This window comes from Harpegnathos saltator, unplaced genomic scaffold (genome assembly GCF_003227715.2).
Source record: "Harpegnathos saltator strain DR-91 unplaced genomic scaffold, Hsal_v8.6 scaffold58, whole genome shotgun sequence".
NCBI lineage: Eukaryota > Metazoa > Arthropoda > Insecta > Hymenoptera > Formicidae > Harpegnathos > Harpegnathos saltator.
The window spans coordinates 2,947,894-2,962,311 of NW_020230404.1; the positions used below are offsets into that span (position 1 = coordinate 2,947,894).

A 14,418-nucleotide genomic window follows, 5' to 3' on the forward strand; every position below is an offset into this window, starting at 1 on the left:
CAATGATGGTGGTGGTGGTGGTGGTGGTGGTGGTGGTGATGATGATGATGATGATGATGATGATGATGATGATGATGATGATGATGATGATGATGATGATGATGATGACGATGATGATGATGATGATGATAGTGATAGCGATGACGACGACAGCAGCAAGTGCCACGAGCCGTGGAATCGCTCACTCATTTGTTCTGGACTCGCTTCGTCTCGCTCATTACAATACAAACATACACATACATTTTGCTACGCGAGAGCGGACGGGGTGCAATGACCCAGTGTGTGCGATGCACGTGTGGCGTGTAGAAACCACGACCGCAGCCTCATCGACGGGGCATTGGACGCCACGTGCAGCCGTGCGCTGGTGGGGGAACAGCAGCAATCGCGGGACGCTCAAGCGAAGCTCGAGCGAACGACTTAGCGACGTGGCGAGAAGCGTAGCGTGCCGAGGGGGCGAAAGTACGCGGAGGGTAAAGGAGTGACGAAAGCGGCTCGTCCGCCCGCCACATATACACAACGTACACAGATATACTGGCGCGACACGATGGGGTTCCTTCGTCGATACGCCCTCGTTGATTCGGATAATGGAGATGGCCCGGTAAAACCTACCGGACGATTCGCCAGCGCTGGCGCATGCGAGCATGGTCGCGAATACACGTTATCTCCAGGGGCGGATCGAGATACGCTTTTGGAAGATTCCGAACTGAGGTTTTCGCTACGCACGAGCTCAGTGAATGTGTTTACGACACTTGGATGGTGTATCGATCCAATTTGATTGACAAGAATAGTCGTGCGTTTTCGATATCAGATATCAGACAGAGCGTTATCTGGAATGTGACATTGAATGAAAAGTACTCATTGGTGATTAGTCGAAACAACTAATTCAGATGTTCATGACACTCGTGAAAAGAAAGTTACTTGAAGTATCGTATGCGTGTACATTTTCGTGGGGTATCAGTCAAATAATCCGAGAACCCAGAATTTCTTCTTCCTCGAGTATGATCTTCTCAACGAAATAAGAATAGCATTCCTTGCAGAGAAAAACATTGGACTTCCTTTTGCCAATCCAACTAGTCAATCTCGGCATTTTATTTACCGACGCGTCAATTTTCAATTTTGTGGCTTGCTCGGGTCAATCTCAAATTCTGACATTTACGTGCTGCGCGCGCGAATTAATTGTTCGTTATTTGACGTAGTAACCGCGTATCGCGGAGGTAGCTTAACTTCGAGCAACGTTGAGCGCGAAGATGCGACGAAAATTTCCGATCAATATCTACAGAGAGCGGCCGAGCTTCAGCATCAGAAGCTGGATTACGCAAATTGGATTACGACGAGGTTCATCACACATCGTCGTGCATAAAGAGGGCCCCACGTTTTAATAACACATTCGACAATCGATCGCGATAATCCGATGTTAAGTTTTATTTATTCAATTGAATTTATCTGTGTTATGAATGCAGATGCATCAAGTAGTGTGCGTACAAAAGTAGCGTAGAAAATCACGGTATGTCCCACTGAGAAATGTACCAAAAATATATATGGTAATATTTATTATCGACGTAATAATATTTATTATCGGGAAATAAAAATGTAGAATAAAATTAAGAACCAGAAAGGTTATACAGAGTGTGCATGTGTAACCGCTTACACGGTGTTGCGTACTTTCGACTCCTCGTATACTCAACGCTATGCCGTCCCTGAAGAGGACACGTGCGTCGTTTCGTCCGTAAGCGATCCCGAAACGTACAGGGGTTGCGTCGCCTTTAGCGAGGAAGTTAGGCGCTCGTTTTGGCAAAGGAAGCAGAGGGAGGGAACGGTGAGGATGATGACGAGGAGTAGGAGAAAGAAGACCGGTTGACGGCGACGACGACGGTGGCGACAGTGGCGACGGCGGCGGCGGCAGCGACGGCAGCGACGGCGGCGGCGGCGGCGGCGGCGGTGATGGTGGTAGTGGCGGTGGCGGTAGTAACAACGACGAAAGGATAGCAGGAAGAGGGGCTGAGCCGGCTAGAACTGGCAATGTCGCGGAAGGGCGGGACGGGAAGGAGATTGAGGAGAGAGTGGGGCAAGGGGATGGGAGAGAGGACCAAAGGAAAGAGCGGGTCTAAAGCGACGTCGTACCTTGACCAATCTCAACGCGACTTGTTTTAAGCTATGCCAGCAAGCGAGAGAGACGGCGACCTTAGAAACGAGTCCGCGATCATGCCGAAACCGAAATGGCAAGCGAGCAAGCGAGCAAGAGAGAGAGAGAGAGAGAGAGAGAGAGAGAGAGAGAGAGAGAGTGTGTGTGTGAGTGCGCAGGCACGTCCCTCTCGATGGACTTTTTTGGGATTTCTTTTGCGTTTCGGAGTCTCGCCTGTGGCTACCGCATTCATGATGACTTTGCGACAATGTGCCACGTAGACGTGTCGATGTGTAGCGAGGACATCGATTACATAATTTCTGGATGGGGTTGTTTACATTTTCGGGGGAATGCTTTCGAGACTTTTGCTCATTGTCCTCGTTGACATCATCACGATATCGATACGAGGCTATTCGGAAAAAATATCATGGTTACTAGTTCCGAAAGTAGAGATATCGCTCTCAGTAATCGCGCGCACGAGAGAGAAAGGCGGAGGAAGGAATGAAGAGGGGGGGGAAGAGAGAGAGAGAGAGAGAGAGAGAGAGAGAGAGAGAGAGAGAGAGAAGAAGAGACGCAATGGGGAGATAATTTGATCGATATAATTTAAAACAAAAATTGCTTGTATACACATATAATTAGCAAATCTCAGTACTCAGATAGAATAAACAAAGACAGTTTATCAGCATTACGAATATATCGTTGGTTGATGTGACAAACTGTGCATAGATGCTAATAGATTAGTGGACGCAAATGCGAGAGAAAGAACATAGAATGAAAATTCCTAACTGTGTGTAACCATTCTCGCAATTCCGCGAAGCGATGCGACTAGATGAATCTCCAATTCAGGGTTAAGTTTACTGATACTCCGGACAGATTAGCGTGCGGTAGATTCGAAGAGATTGATTCACCGATGCATGTAGAAAGTGGAAAGAAGGGTCTCTGCGAGAGGTCGTCGACCTCACGACCATCAACGACCACATGTAATAATGTGTGCTATTGGTTGCACTGTATTGGGTGCATTAATCGTCAAGGCCGCGTCTTCGCTAGACGTAGGGTTAGCTTTCTCCGCTTCTTCTTCGTTCATTCGGTTTCTCCTAGTGATTGCATAATATCAGAATCACGCGTCAAGTCGGTGAAGAGCGTTCGAAAAACGGTCACGTGGAAAACTGAAATGACTATCTTGACTTGTCGTGTCTACAAGATGAATGTCGATGACGGGCAGTGCAAAGGCCTCCGAAATCTTGAAGGAAACGTCCATCCGAGTATTCGTGACATCAACGAAAACGAGAGCGATAAAACCGTGCTTCTCGTCTACGACGAGTAAAAGAGTAGTACAAGCGTGAGCAAAAGTATAAGAAAATTAAAGATTACAGCATGTTTCGTCAGATGCAACTAAGAATAGCATAAATGTGCAATTAAGGAGGAGGGGAAGAGGGAGAGAGAGAGAGAGAGAAAAAGAGAGACACAAATCATATAATTCGAGTTGCAAGCTCCAACTAACGTAAGCTATTCTCTCCATGCGACAGATTGATTGAGCATTTCATAATTGTATGTTTACTTTTAACTTTCGTTCATAATCGTTCGATGTACAAACGACAATAGGTATATTACGCGGACCTTATTTATTCACAATGGATATAAGAAACCGTTGAAATCTCTAATGTACACGTGCGTCTTGACACAGCTACACAGTCTGTCCCAGATACGATGAGACTGGTTCCATCAAAGTTCTTAGCGCAGCTCATATCTATGAGTGAATGATGGTAGGTGAATGTTCTACCCTTCATCTACTTAACCTCAAAATTTGAGCGAATTCGGTTGATATTTCACTGTGGTTTGACATTTTATGTAAAGTCACTTTGTGTACGTCGGTCGAAAAACCAACTTTTAAATTGGGTAAAAGTGGTGAAACGTACGAAACGCTAAAAAATGTGTACGGGGGGGATGAATGCATGTCCCGTGCACAGGTTTTCCGTTGATTTGGCCGATTCCGTGACGGTCGTGAGGACCTTGCAGACGATGACCGAGCACCACCGCCAAAAACCACTCGCAATGAAGAAAATATCGAGAAAGTCAAAGAAATTCTTCGAAGTGACCGCTGTGTGTCTGCCCAGATATTATCTGGGAGTTCTACAACGATTGTGGGCCAGAATTCGACGAGTTCGACCGGAATATCGAGAGCCAGGCAGTTGGTTTTTGTTGCACGATAATGCACCGTCGCACAAAGCCATCATGGTACGTGAATTCTTGATCAAAAAAGGTATCATTGTTATCGATCATCCACCGTGTTCACCTGATTTGGCTCCGTGCGACTTCTGGCTATTTCCCAAACTGAAATTGGCGATGAAAGGAAATCGTTTCGATACCATCCCGGTCATCCAAAAGACTTCGACCGCCGTACTAAAGGCCATTCCAGCCGATGAGTATAAAAAATGTTTCGAAAAATTGGTTGAACGTTTCCAGCGCTTTATTGACTCAGAAGGAGACTATTTTGAATAAACAAGAATAAAAAATCAAAATAATAAACGCTTTATATTTTTTTTAGACCAGTCTCATTGGATCTGGGACAGACTGTGTAATGTGCTGTGGCTAATTCCGTAGATTACAATGTTATTTCATGTTTTATACAGTGCGCACACACTACTGACGCGTGCATCTTTTCAATTAATCGGTTAAACGACTTTGATTGTGCGCTCGGTGAGAATCATCGATTCGACGATGAAATAATAATTTATAAATACTACATATATATGTATATACGTATATCATAACATGTGAAATAGATGCTCGCTTTTCTGTGCGGTGAACATCTATACATCTATTGAACAGAGATTTGGTGTCATTCTCTTTGTTATCATCATTAGACAGTGATATAATCTACAGCGCGTGTAATATTTTCCTCGTGTCCCACTTGGAGTAACTTTCTAAAAGTAGAAAGGGCTCGTGAGAGTGCGAGCTGAAAGGGCCGTGCAAGTACACGTGTATCGGTCAAACGACGCATGTATGGGCGATCCGTAATGACGCAACGCCTATCTTCGACAAGCACGAAACGGCAACAGCACCAGCAACGTCGACGACGACGACGACGACGACGACGACGACGACGACGACGACGACGACGACGACGACGACGACGACGACGACGACGACGACGACGACGACGACGACGACGACGACGACGACGGACGACGACGACGACGGCGACGGCGACGACGACGACGACGACGACGACGACGGCAGTGCGTGCGTGTGTGTGTGTGTGTGTGGTTGCCTAATGACGCGCTATAAGACGCAATCGCGACGTGTTACGATCTTTTTCCCTCGAGACGACCCAGAAACCATTGAACATTTTATCATCCGTCCGTTTCTCGCTGCATAACTCTCTCGAGGTCATCGACCTCGGCGCACGTGCGCGCATCTACGAAATCGGGCAGTCTCGTTCGGAAATCGAGGCTTTCACGCCGCGGCCTACGATTTGTTTTGAGTTAACCGTGACTTTTAACAATTTTCAGCATTCGAGGTAAAACACACTTGAAATTGTTCGAAGCTTTTTTACCTGCGAAAGGAGCAAATGATAAGATTCATCGTTGTACGATAAAACGCGAAAGTGCTAGGTGCTCTCTTCTTTCGTATGTAATTGCGAGATGAGAACGATAAGATTATGATCGATATGATGTGATGCGATACGTTGCGCAATAATGATGCTCGCTTGTGATGCCATCCTTTGTCGTTATATATCATTGCCGCTCTTTACATGGCAATGTCGCGTTGCAAAAGAAAGCGCCTTAAAGCAGTTTGTAAGATGCAAGTGATCTTTTCGTTTTCCTACTTTCTAATGTCAAAACAATAAAATTGTATGTAATGATAATAACAAGTTAAAATTTAGAACAGAGCATAATAAAATACTTAAGCGTCATCATATCTCTCTCTCTCTCTCTCTCTCTCTCTCTCTCGCTCTCCTCTCTTTCTTCTTTTGATACACACGTGTTCTTTCGGACTAGTATTTGGATAATTATCGATTCGACTTTTTGTACAACATCGCCATCTGTCTTGGATAAAATCGTTACTCTAATCCTGACTACGGTGGATTTTCGTAGATGGCGCCGTGTTCTACGTCTAGACTCCATCTGGTGACAATTTTCGATATATTCGTATCAATTCTTTTTTTTATCAGATGGCATAGCAGGCAGTACGCGTCTCTATTTCACTTCTACGTAATTTTTCTCATCACGGTCGGAGTCGTGTACCTCGCGCACTCGTCGTATTTGTCGTGTCAACATATTCAAGATGGCAAGCACGGTGAACGAGATCGCGTCCCAGACGAGCGAGAATCTTACGGAGTACCAAAATGCGACAAACACGAGAGATCCCTCGACTCCCGAGGGGATGGCCATCGCGTACTGTAGCCTCATTATTATGGCCATTCTGCCGATCTTTTTCGGCAGCTATCGCGCCGTTAGACATCATAAGGAGCAGCAGGTTAGTCATGCGTCTTCACATATGTTATCGAATACGCGTTTCTGCAAAAGCCGTTCGTCTTTGCCACTGCGACGACAGTAACGTGAACATTTTGCGGAGAAACGCGCAACTGTTCGTCCAATTCCGCAACGGCCGGTTGCGGTCCCTCAAACGTCAACAAGCATTATCTCTTGATGGCTCTTGTTAAAATTGATGATCAGATAAACTGTCAATTAAGCATAAAACGGCGCAGCTGTATAAACGGTACAGCGATACGGTTGCGTGAGTTTATGCGCTCCGTCGAAGATTTCTGTTGATTCTGCCGATTTTAACCGATTAATGTTGCCCGATATCTGTATTTTGTAGCAACAGTATAAAGCCAGTGGTGAGCAGCCCGAAATAATGTCTTGCAGAGAGGCTGCTATGTTTCCCTTCATCTCCAGCGTTACGTTAGTTGGCTTGTATATACTGTATAAGGTAACTGAAGATTTGTGCCAAACATTTGATTCTGAGAATATGACATTATGAGATGATTTTCCGTAGGTATTTGCAAAAGAATATGTAAACATGATATTGGCCGGATATTTCTTCTTTCTTGGCATTCTAGCTCTGTGTCATCTTACAAGGTAAATTTCATTCTATCTTTTGACTTTTGGCAATAAGCCAAAATTTTTACGGTTATATTTAAAAGTTGAAATGTTTCAGTCCACTGATCTCGTCATTGGTGCCAGCTGCCATCCCAAAGACACAGTACCATATTTCATTCACAAGTGAGAACGAGGAATGTATAATCAACTATAAGTTCAATTTACATGACATTGTTTGTCTTATATGCTGCTCATTTGTGGGTGCTTGGTACCTCTTGAAGAAGGTGAGCACAGGTCAAGTTAAATATGACCATGTTACAACAATTTTAACACATTTGATATTGTCACGACTACTGTTGTAACGACACTAAATGGCGTTAGATACTGCGCGAAGAGTCTATAGAGATGGCCCTGCGGCACTCTGCAGACACTCTTATTACCATTTCTCTTCTTTCTGTTCTCAGCACTGGATAGCCAACAACTTATTTGGTATCGCGTTTGCGATTAACGGAGTTGAACTGTTACATCTCAATAATGTTGTTACTGGGTGCATTTTGCTGTGCGGTCTTCTTTTCTACGACGCTTTCTGGGTGTTTGGTACAGATGTGATGGTGACTGTCGCAAAGTCCTTCGAGGTGCCCATCAAGCTCGTCTTTCCACAGGATCTTTTAGAGAAGGGCTTGAGTGCTGGTAACTTTGCCATGTTAGGGCTGGGTGATATCGTGCTGCCCGGTATTTTTATCGCATTGCTGCTACGATTCGATAATAGCCTGAGCAGGAAAACAAATGTCTACTTCTATTCGACATTTTTCGCATACTTTATGGGATTGCTCATAACCATAATGATCATGCACCTATTTAATCACGCACAACCCGCTCTACTGTATTTAGTCCCGGCGTGCTTAGGTACGCCGTTGTTGTTAGCATTAGTAAAAGGAGACCTCAAGGCGTTGTTCTCGTAAGTACTTTTTTGCTGTAGTACTTTCGCTGTAAATCAAATTTCTTTCTCATCCATATTAACTACATGTACGTTTGCTGATGTTTATAGATACGAGGATCATCCGTCGCAACCAGCAAATGCGGCGCAACAGGCGGAGCAGACGCAAGTAGACGCGAAAAAAGATAAATAATAATTTTAATTTAACAGATAAAACGATGAGAAACTCGACATTATTATCGTGCTGTAATTATCTCCCGAATTCATCGCGCCTACGGGAAAAGACAAAGAAAACGGAAATAGTTCATGGTTCACGCTCAAGACGTACAATCATGCGTTGTAAAATATAATAGCGTATAACTTATGCCTTTGCATGCACGTGAACTGCGAGGTAATTCGATATACTTTCGGCTTTACCGTTTAAAAATGGAACTGTGTGCGATGTAAATCCGATGTTACCGATATTACATGTAGTTTTGCGTTTGCGCGAATGTTGATTGGACCTTAGTCCGATTGTAAGGGGCGAAACTCTACGAGAAAAAGATATAGAATGTGATGATTGAGCGCGGCGATTCATTTGCATGCAAGATTAATACGGAATTTTTATCACTCATGTGTGGTATTAACGGACAGATGTGTGTGTGTGTGTGTGTGTGAGAGAGAGAGAGAGAGAGAGAGGGGTATACTGAGGATATGAAAAAAAAAAAAAGACATTGTTATCCGTTACGTGCAATGGTAATAGCGAGTTTCATTATTTCGTATAGCGAGCGAGTAGAGTAGAATGCGAAGATACTTCCAATTGTTGATTTATATTTCATATACATCGTGTACACACGACAGATCGCTGCCGATATATGTAAATCCGCCTGAGTTTTGCAGTACATTACACAGTGTGCGTTTTCTATTTTAAAAATTTCAGGTTCCATAGTTACGTACATAAGTTTTTACTGATATTCCAGCATTTTCGATGATTTTACCACCATGTATGAGTGATAATCATGAATTATTAATATAAAAAAAAGGGAAGGAAGAAGCGGTTTTCTCTCTTTCTTCTACATGATGTGTTGGATGAATTGGTATGAGGAGAAGAATTACATATATATACATTATACCCTATTTAAAATTGTCATAATAGAATATATTAAGTCTACAATTGTACTACACATAAAAGCGAATATGGATTTCTTTATTTATTTGCGAAAGAAAGGAATTTTGGAAAGGTGTGTATATATTTATAATTATAGTCAGTACAATATATATTTCGAAATTTGATTTGCAGACACAATATGTACACACACACACACACACACACACATACACAAGGTGCCCATATGTATATGTATATTCCTTATTTTGGCCTGCAAGACACCTCTTCATATTTTTCCATAAATTCTGGGACACTCTGTATGTGTGTGTATACATGTGTGTATGTATGTATATACACATACACACATAAGATATGAAATTGCATTCTTTTTAAGTTGACCAAGCAGAATATGGAGAAAATTGTAACTTGGATAAATAAAAAAATTTAGTACTTACAACTCGAGACCTTGACAATCACAGATCATCTGTTCTTAAGGCAAAAATTTGACAGAATGACGGAAGATAAAGAGATGAGAAGAAGGGGGTTAGAGTATTATGCTATTAAAATTTCTTTGAGTAAAAATGCAAACATTCTTTTTTTATCTCAGCTGTCCTATTAATTGAAAAAAAAAGAATTAAATTATGATATATTTTTGCTAAGGTATAGTCTAATCTGATAAGTTACAACTGTATATTTAATGTACATGAAAAAGTTACACGCATAAAATACATAGAAATTGGAAATGTCCAGTTTGGAAAATTTAAATAAGAAAAATTGCTTTATTGTGGCAAAAGTATTGTATTTGAACATTTTATTACTATATCCGAAGAGTAATTTCCCTATTCGTGTAGATAAGATGTAAAATAGATATTTTATCCTTTAGCAGCATTTTCAATAGCAATATTTTCAGCTGTGATTGGTTGCATATCCTTTATTCCATCCTTGGATACTTTTTGAACTTTAAAATTTGGCAAACTGACAATCAACCGTTTATGTATTTCCTGAACACATTTTTTCAGTAATGCATACGCCTCTTGTTCAGTACAATCTGTAATGAATTGAATTATCTTGATTAATATCTCTGTACCTTTTGGAAATGTTATTTCTTCTCCTCTCACATTTTTTTCCCTCTTATATAAAAATGAATATTACCATGTTTATAATATCTATCCAGGACAGACATGGAAAACATCCCACCATATCCATGAGTCGCATAAGGAACTTTCACACATGATGCTAAATAGTCAATAAAATACAATTCAGGCCCAGCATCATCATCATATCCAGCCATCAGCATATTCACAAAGTATGGTGTCCTGCTTCTGAGATAATCAGCCAGATTCCTTCTGGTGAAGCAAGCAGCAGCTTTGGGAGACAGCTCATAGCCGTTTCTCATCTTATAAAGCTGAATATTCTTTCCAATGTATTCAGAAAATTGTGTTGTATCACCCGATTCTCCAGATGTCGCCATGACAAGTTTGTCAGAGATCTTATGAATCTTGTGTTCATCTGAAATATTTTTTTATTCAGAGCATGCTATTTCTAAGATCTATATGCTGTTTGTTGGCGAAATATGATGCGAATCACACAATCGCAGCAGAGAAATGTATATGATGCGATATTAATAGCATTTAGAGGATACTATATTGTTGTGTAGGTCAATATAGATATTAATTGTTAACATTAACAAGCGGGAAGTGTCGGCGTATTGCTAACAAACTGAAAAATGATGTCAAACCGCATGTCTTACCGCTTTTCATAACTATGATGGACTGTGTGGTTGTCATATCCGCTGCAACCAACACAAAATCTTTGCACTGGATACCAATCAAGCACTCCATTTGTACTGCAAACTTTTGTATCGTCACGCACTTATCGTCTCGCTACAATGACCAAACACTGCAAAAATGCCTGTCACGAATACGACAAACTAACCCGTTAACTTTACCTCTCAACACGAAACGATTCGTCACAGTTAACAGGGCGATTCGCATTGCAGCGATAATAACGCTGAGTTCCAGTACTCACTGCCAACAACGAATCTGTTTCAACAACTCATATGATGTATTACTATAGATTATCGCGATACTGGCAAAGGGGCTCCGAGGGGCCCGGAGATAATTCAAAAGTGGTGACAATACCGACTGTTTTGAGCTATACCACCGACGAGATACTACTATAAAGACTGTTGGTCTTTCATCTTCGTCGTTTCCGTCGTCCTCGTCATCTTCCTCATCTTCGTCGTCGTCTTCGTCGCTTCGTCGTTTTCGTCGTCTTCGTCGTCTTCGTCGTTTACGTCGTTTTCGTCGTCTTCGTCGTCGTCGTCGTAAAAATTGTTCTGCAATATTCTGTATACAGGGTGTCTCCTAACAATTGTTGCAAAGCTCGTGGAGACATAGAGCTGTTAATACAAACATAAAAGTCCCATACCGTTTTTGTTATCTTCCCCTCGCCGTGCATCGGCAATAGTTGCTAGCTGTATTATCTTGAGCGTAGCTAAAGCAGTCGGTATTATCATCGCTCTTCGATTACCTGTGGGCCCTTTGGGGTTCCCTTGGCTGATACAAAAATTTATCCACAGCTGTCAGTCTTTATATTACCTCGTCGGTGGCTATACGGAAGATAATACGAAAATCTGTATCTGCACCCTGTAGTTTCTATGCCTTTTAGAATTTGTTTTTGTGGCCAAGAGAAAGGGAGGAAGGACAAGAAGAGGTAGCCTTTTCGAGTTTATTATTTTCGAGTTAACGTATAGTGATTGTCTTTAAATACGCTATTACGTATAATTAATTTACATTCAGACATTTGTATTCGGGCTGAATGTTTGAATATTTTGCTGAATATGTTGCTTAATTTATAAAATATCAACTATTGAAAATGTGTAATTGTGCGACTAACGGACTGCGCGCTTCTTCTGCCATCTAGCGAAGTAGAATGAGAATTTGTTTACCGGATAAAGACTTGAGTCTTGGCAAGGCAGAGTTCGAGTTTTGGATAAAAATTGCGAAAATTGCCGCTATGCGCCGCGACAATTTCTAATGAGAAACAACCAGCACGTAAAGAACGATTCGATTCTCGATTCGCGACGAGATAGTAATTATCTCTTCAAATTTCACGATCTATCACACAACGCAAATTCGACAATTCAACGATAAGGCGGGAGGTGTTTCAATTAGTCAGCAATTAGCGATTAGAACATGCACGATTAAATAAGAGAAGATAACGAGGTATTCTTATTTTCAAACATTACAAATCGCGTGTCAGGTTAGACACGATGCAGGTTGCTCACGATGTTCAATACAACTGACGATTAACCTATTTACCTGTCAAAATATTTCGCACAAAGTTCTTCACTCATACTCGCAAATGTTTCAATGGTAGGTTAATCTTTCGGGGATTTGAGAGACTCGGTATCACATTTTGGAACTTACAAGTCGGAACTCTGAAGATTCGCGCCTCGTATTCAGAGATAATATTCTCAAATGGCTCGAGCGTGTAATGGCTTTTGCGTACTAAAAATACTTGGGATTGTATGTTACAGTTGACGTAAAACGGTGGAGGGTAGGTGGGTGGGGTAAACCCATCAGATTCCAGAGCTCTCTTTGCTTCCTGTTGTTTGAAGCTGACGAAACCAAATCCCGTATTCTCAAGCAAGATCGTCTCGCGGAGGTTGTGCGCGCGCGCGCGGCTCTGGTCCTTTTTCTTATTCGTCCCTCGACGAGTTTTCATTTTAATTTTAAACCGAGACGCGCGCGCGCTCCATCGTCGCTCGCCGCGATAGATCGTCGGCCGCGTGCATACGCACGTTTATATATATGTAAATCCTCCACGTGCCGGTCCCGCTACATAGCTAAGGTTTTCTGTGTCGAATAGCTGTAGTGGCTACTCTCCTCCTGCTGTTCCTCCTGCTGAGGCACACGCCAGAACGCCTGCGCGGAAAATCGTTACTTACACGCGGATCTTTCCGATTTCTCTCAATGAATGATCGCACTGACAACGATCGATTCATGAAATAATAGCATAATGATTTAGAAATAGAAATTGAATTCGTCGAAGTCGAGTCAACTTTCGGAGTTGTTGAAATCATTTCATTTTTTTTTTCAAGTGTTGGACCGATACCAGAATTATTTTAAACGGCGGACGCGGGCGCGCGTGCATAAATGCGGTGTCTCGCTATCTCTTTCGTATCAGACTGATAAATGGAATATATGAATAATGAAATAAATAACTATATGCGCGAATATATAATATTGCGAAAGAAACTTCCACGCGAATGAAGCTCACGCTTGTCCACATAGGGGGGAGCACAGCTTTTTCATCTTGACTGAACTTGCCGATGTCGAGGAGTTCGTTTCTGCTCGAGCTTTCGTGCTCGACGGATTGTGATCGCGTGACGCATTCAGCCACGGAATAGAATATTTTCGGAAGATAACGCTTAGTCCTAGAAACTCCAAGTAACTGGGATGAGGATATAGCCCATTGCACGCAAACAGAGCGTGTTACGGTCGACTAGAAGTCGACTAGAAGTCGAAGAGTCTTCGCAACGCTTCCGTAAGCGCCTGTAATCCTGGCGCACAACTGGCACCGCATGGCGCATAAATCGCATTCCGCGAATGCGCTCGTTAACAATTGCCGCAAAAGCGGCAGTAATTGCCGCTTTCGCGCTTTTGCGCTTTTGCGCTTTCGCGCGATATTACTCATCGTCACGTGGCTGTGGCGACGTGCTTGGCGGATATACTAGCGAGGAGTCAATGTTACAGTCGATGCTGATTCGCGCGCCTCGCGTGGAACGACTCAAGCGACTCGAGCGAATATAAAATGCGTTGTTCGTAAAGTCGCACGCGATCGCTCGCGATCGCGATTTCTGCGAGACGATGTTCGTGGATGTCCAGCGCAACCGATCGAGCGCGGTAATACGAAACTTCCTGCGCATTCGCGAAGGTCGTTCGTCGATTCCGTTACGCTCGAATCCATCCGCGACTCGTAATACGTTCACTGAACTTGCCGCGAACCATGCCGCGACTTGTGCAACTTGGGAGGAAGCATCGGAGCCCGGTGATCGGCGGCGGCGGCGGCGGCGGCGGCGGCGGCGGGGCAGGTCGATCCGGAGGCGCGCGATTAGCGAGATCCTCCTAATAAGAAGAGCCGATGCAGCATCCCGCTACTGAAACAGTTATGACGGATTGCCACGCTTTTGCGTCGGCACGGCGAGCCGACGCTCGAATCT

The 14,418-nt window shown here is 43.1% G+C and overlaps 2 protein-coding genes across 3 annotated transcripts; one reads left to right on the forward strand and one right to left on the reverse strand.

The window, feature by feature from the left end:
- Positions 1–6,315: 6,315 nt before the first annotated feature.
- LOC105187855 (minor histocompatibility antigen H13) lies at positions 6,316–9,645 on the forward strand. 2 transcript variants are annotated; one of them, XM_011148949.2, is made up of 6 exons: positions 6,316–6,601; positions 6,953–7,057; positions 7,124–7,206; positions 7,286–7,451; positions 7,632–8,125; positions 8,216–8,404. In XM_011148949.2, exons 1-6 carry the CDS (start codon positions 6,410–6,412, stop codon positions 8,295–8,297), a joined length of 1,122 nt encoding a protein of 373 aa, XP_011147251.1. In that variant the 5' UTR covers positions 6,316–6,409; the 3' UTR covers positions 8,298–8,404. The 2 variants fall into 2 exon arrangements, with proteins under 2 accessions (XP_011147251.1, XP_011147250.1); XM_011148948.2 differs by having other exon boundaries at positions 6,410–6,601; positions 6,947–7,057; positions 8,216–9,645.
- A 222-nt stretch (positions 9,646–9,867) lies between these two features.
- LOC105187854 (proteasome subunit beta type-2) lies at positions 9,868–11,195 on the reverse strand. Its single transcript, XM_011148947.2, has 3 exons — positions 10,942–11,195; positions 10,344–10,700; positions 9,868–10,239 (listed from the first exon to the last, which is right to left on the reverse strand). The coding sequence occupies exons 1-3, from the start codon at positions 11,030–11,032 to the stop codon at positions 10,064–10,066; spliced, it is 624 nt and encodes a 207-aa protein (XP_011147249.1). The 5' UTR covers positions 11,033–11,195; the 3' UTR covers positions 9,868–10,063.
- Between the last annotated feature and the right edge of the window lie 3,223 nt (positions 11,196–14,418).

Bases quoted from the DNA above. Each gene is read 5' to 3' on its own strand.
- LOC105187854 (XM_011148947.2), bottom strand. From the start codon at position 11,032: ATGGAGTGCTTGATTGGTATCCAGTGCAAAGATTTTGTGTTGGTTGCA. The intron at 10,701-10,941 runs GTAAGACATGCG...AAAATATTTCAG, and splicing joins CATCATAGTTATGAAAAGCG to ATGAACACAAGATTCATAAG. The intron at 10,240-10,343 runs GTAATATTCATT...AATTCATTACAG, and splicing joins GGATAGATATTATAAACATG to ATTGTACTGAACAAGAGGCG.
- LOC105187855 (XM_011148948.2), top strand. From the start codon at position 6,410: ATGGCAAGCACGGTGAACGAGATCGCGTCCCAGACGAGCGAGAATCTT. The intron at 7,058-7,123 runs GTAACTGAAGAT...GATTTTCCGTAG, and splicing joins GCTTGTATATACTGTATAAG to GTATTTGCAAAAGAATATGT. The intron at 8,126-8,215 runs GTAAGTACTTTT...TGATGTTTATAG, and splicing joins GACCTCAAGGCGTTGTTCTC to ATACGAGGATCATCCGTCGC.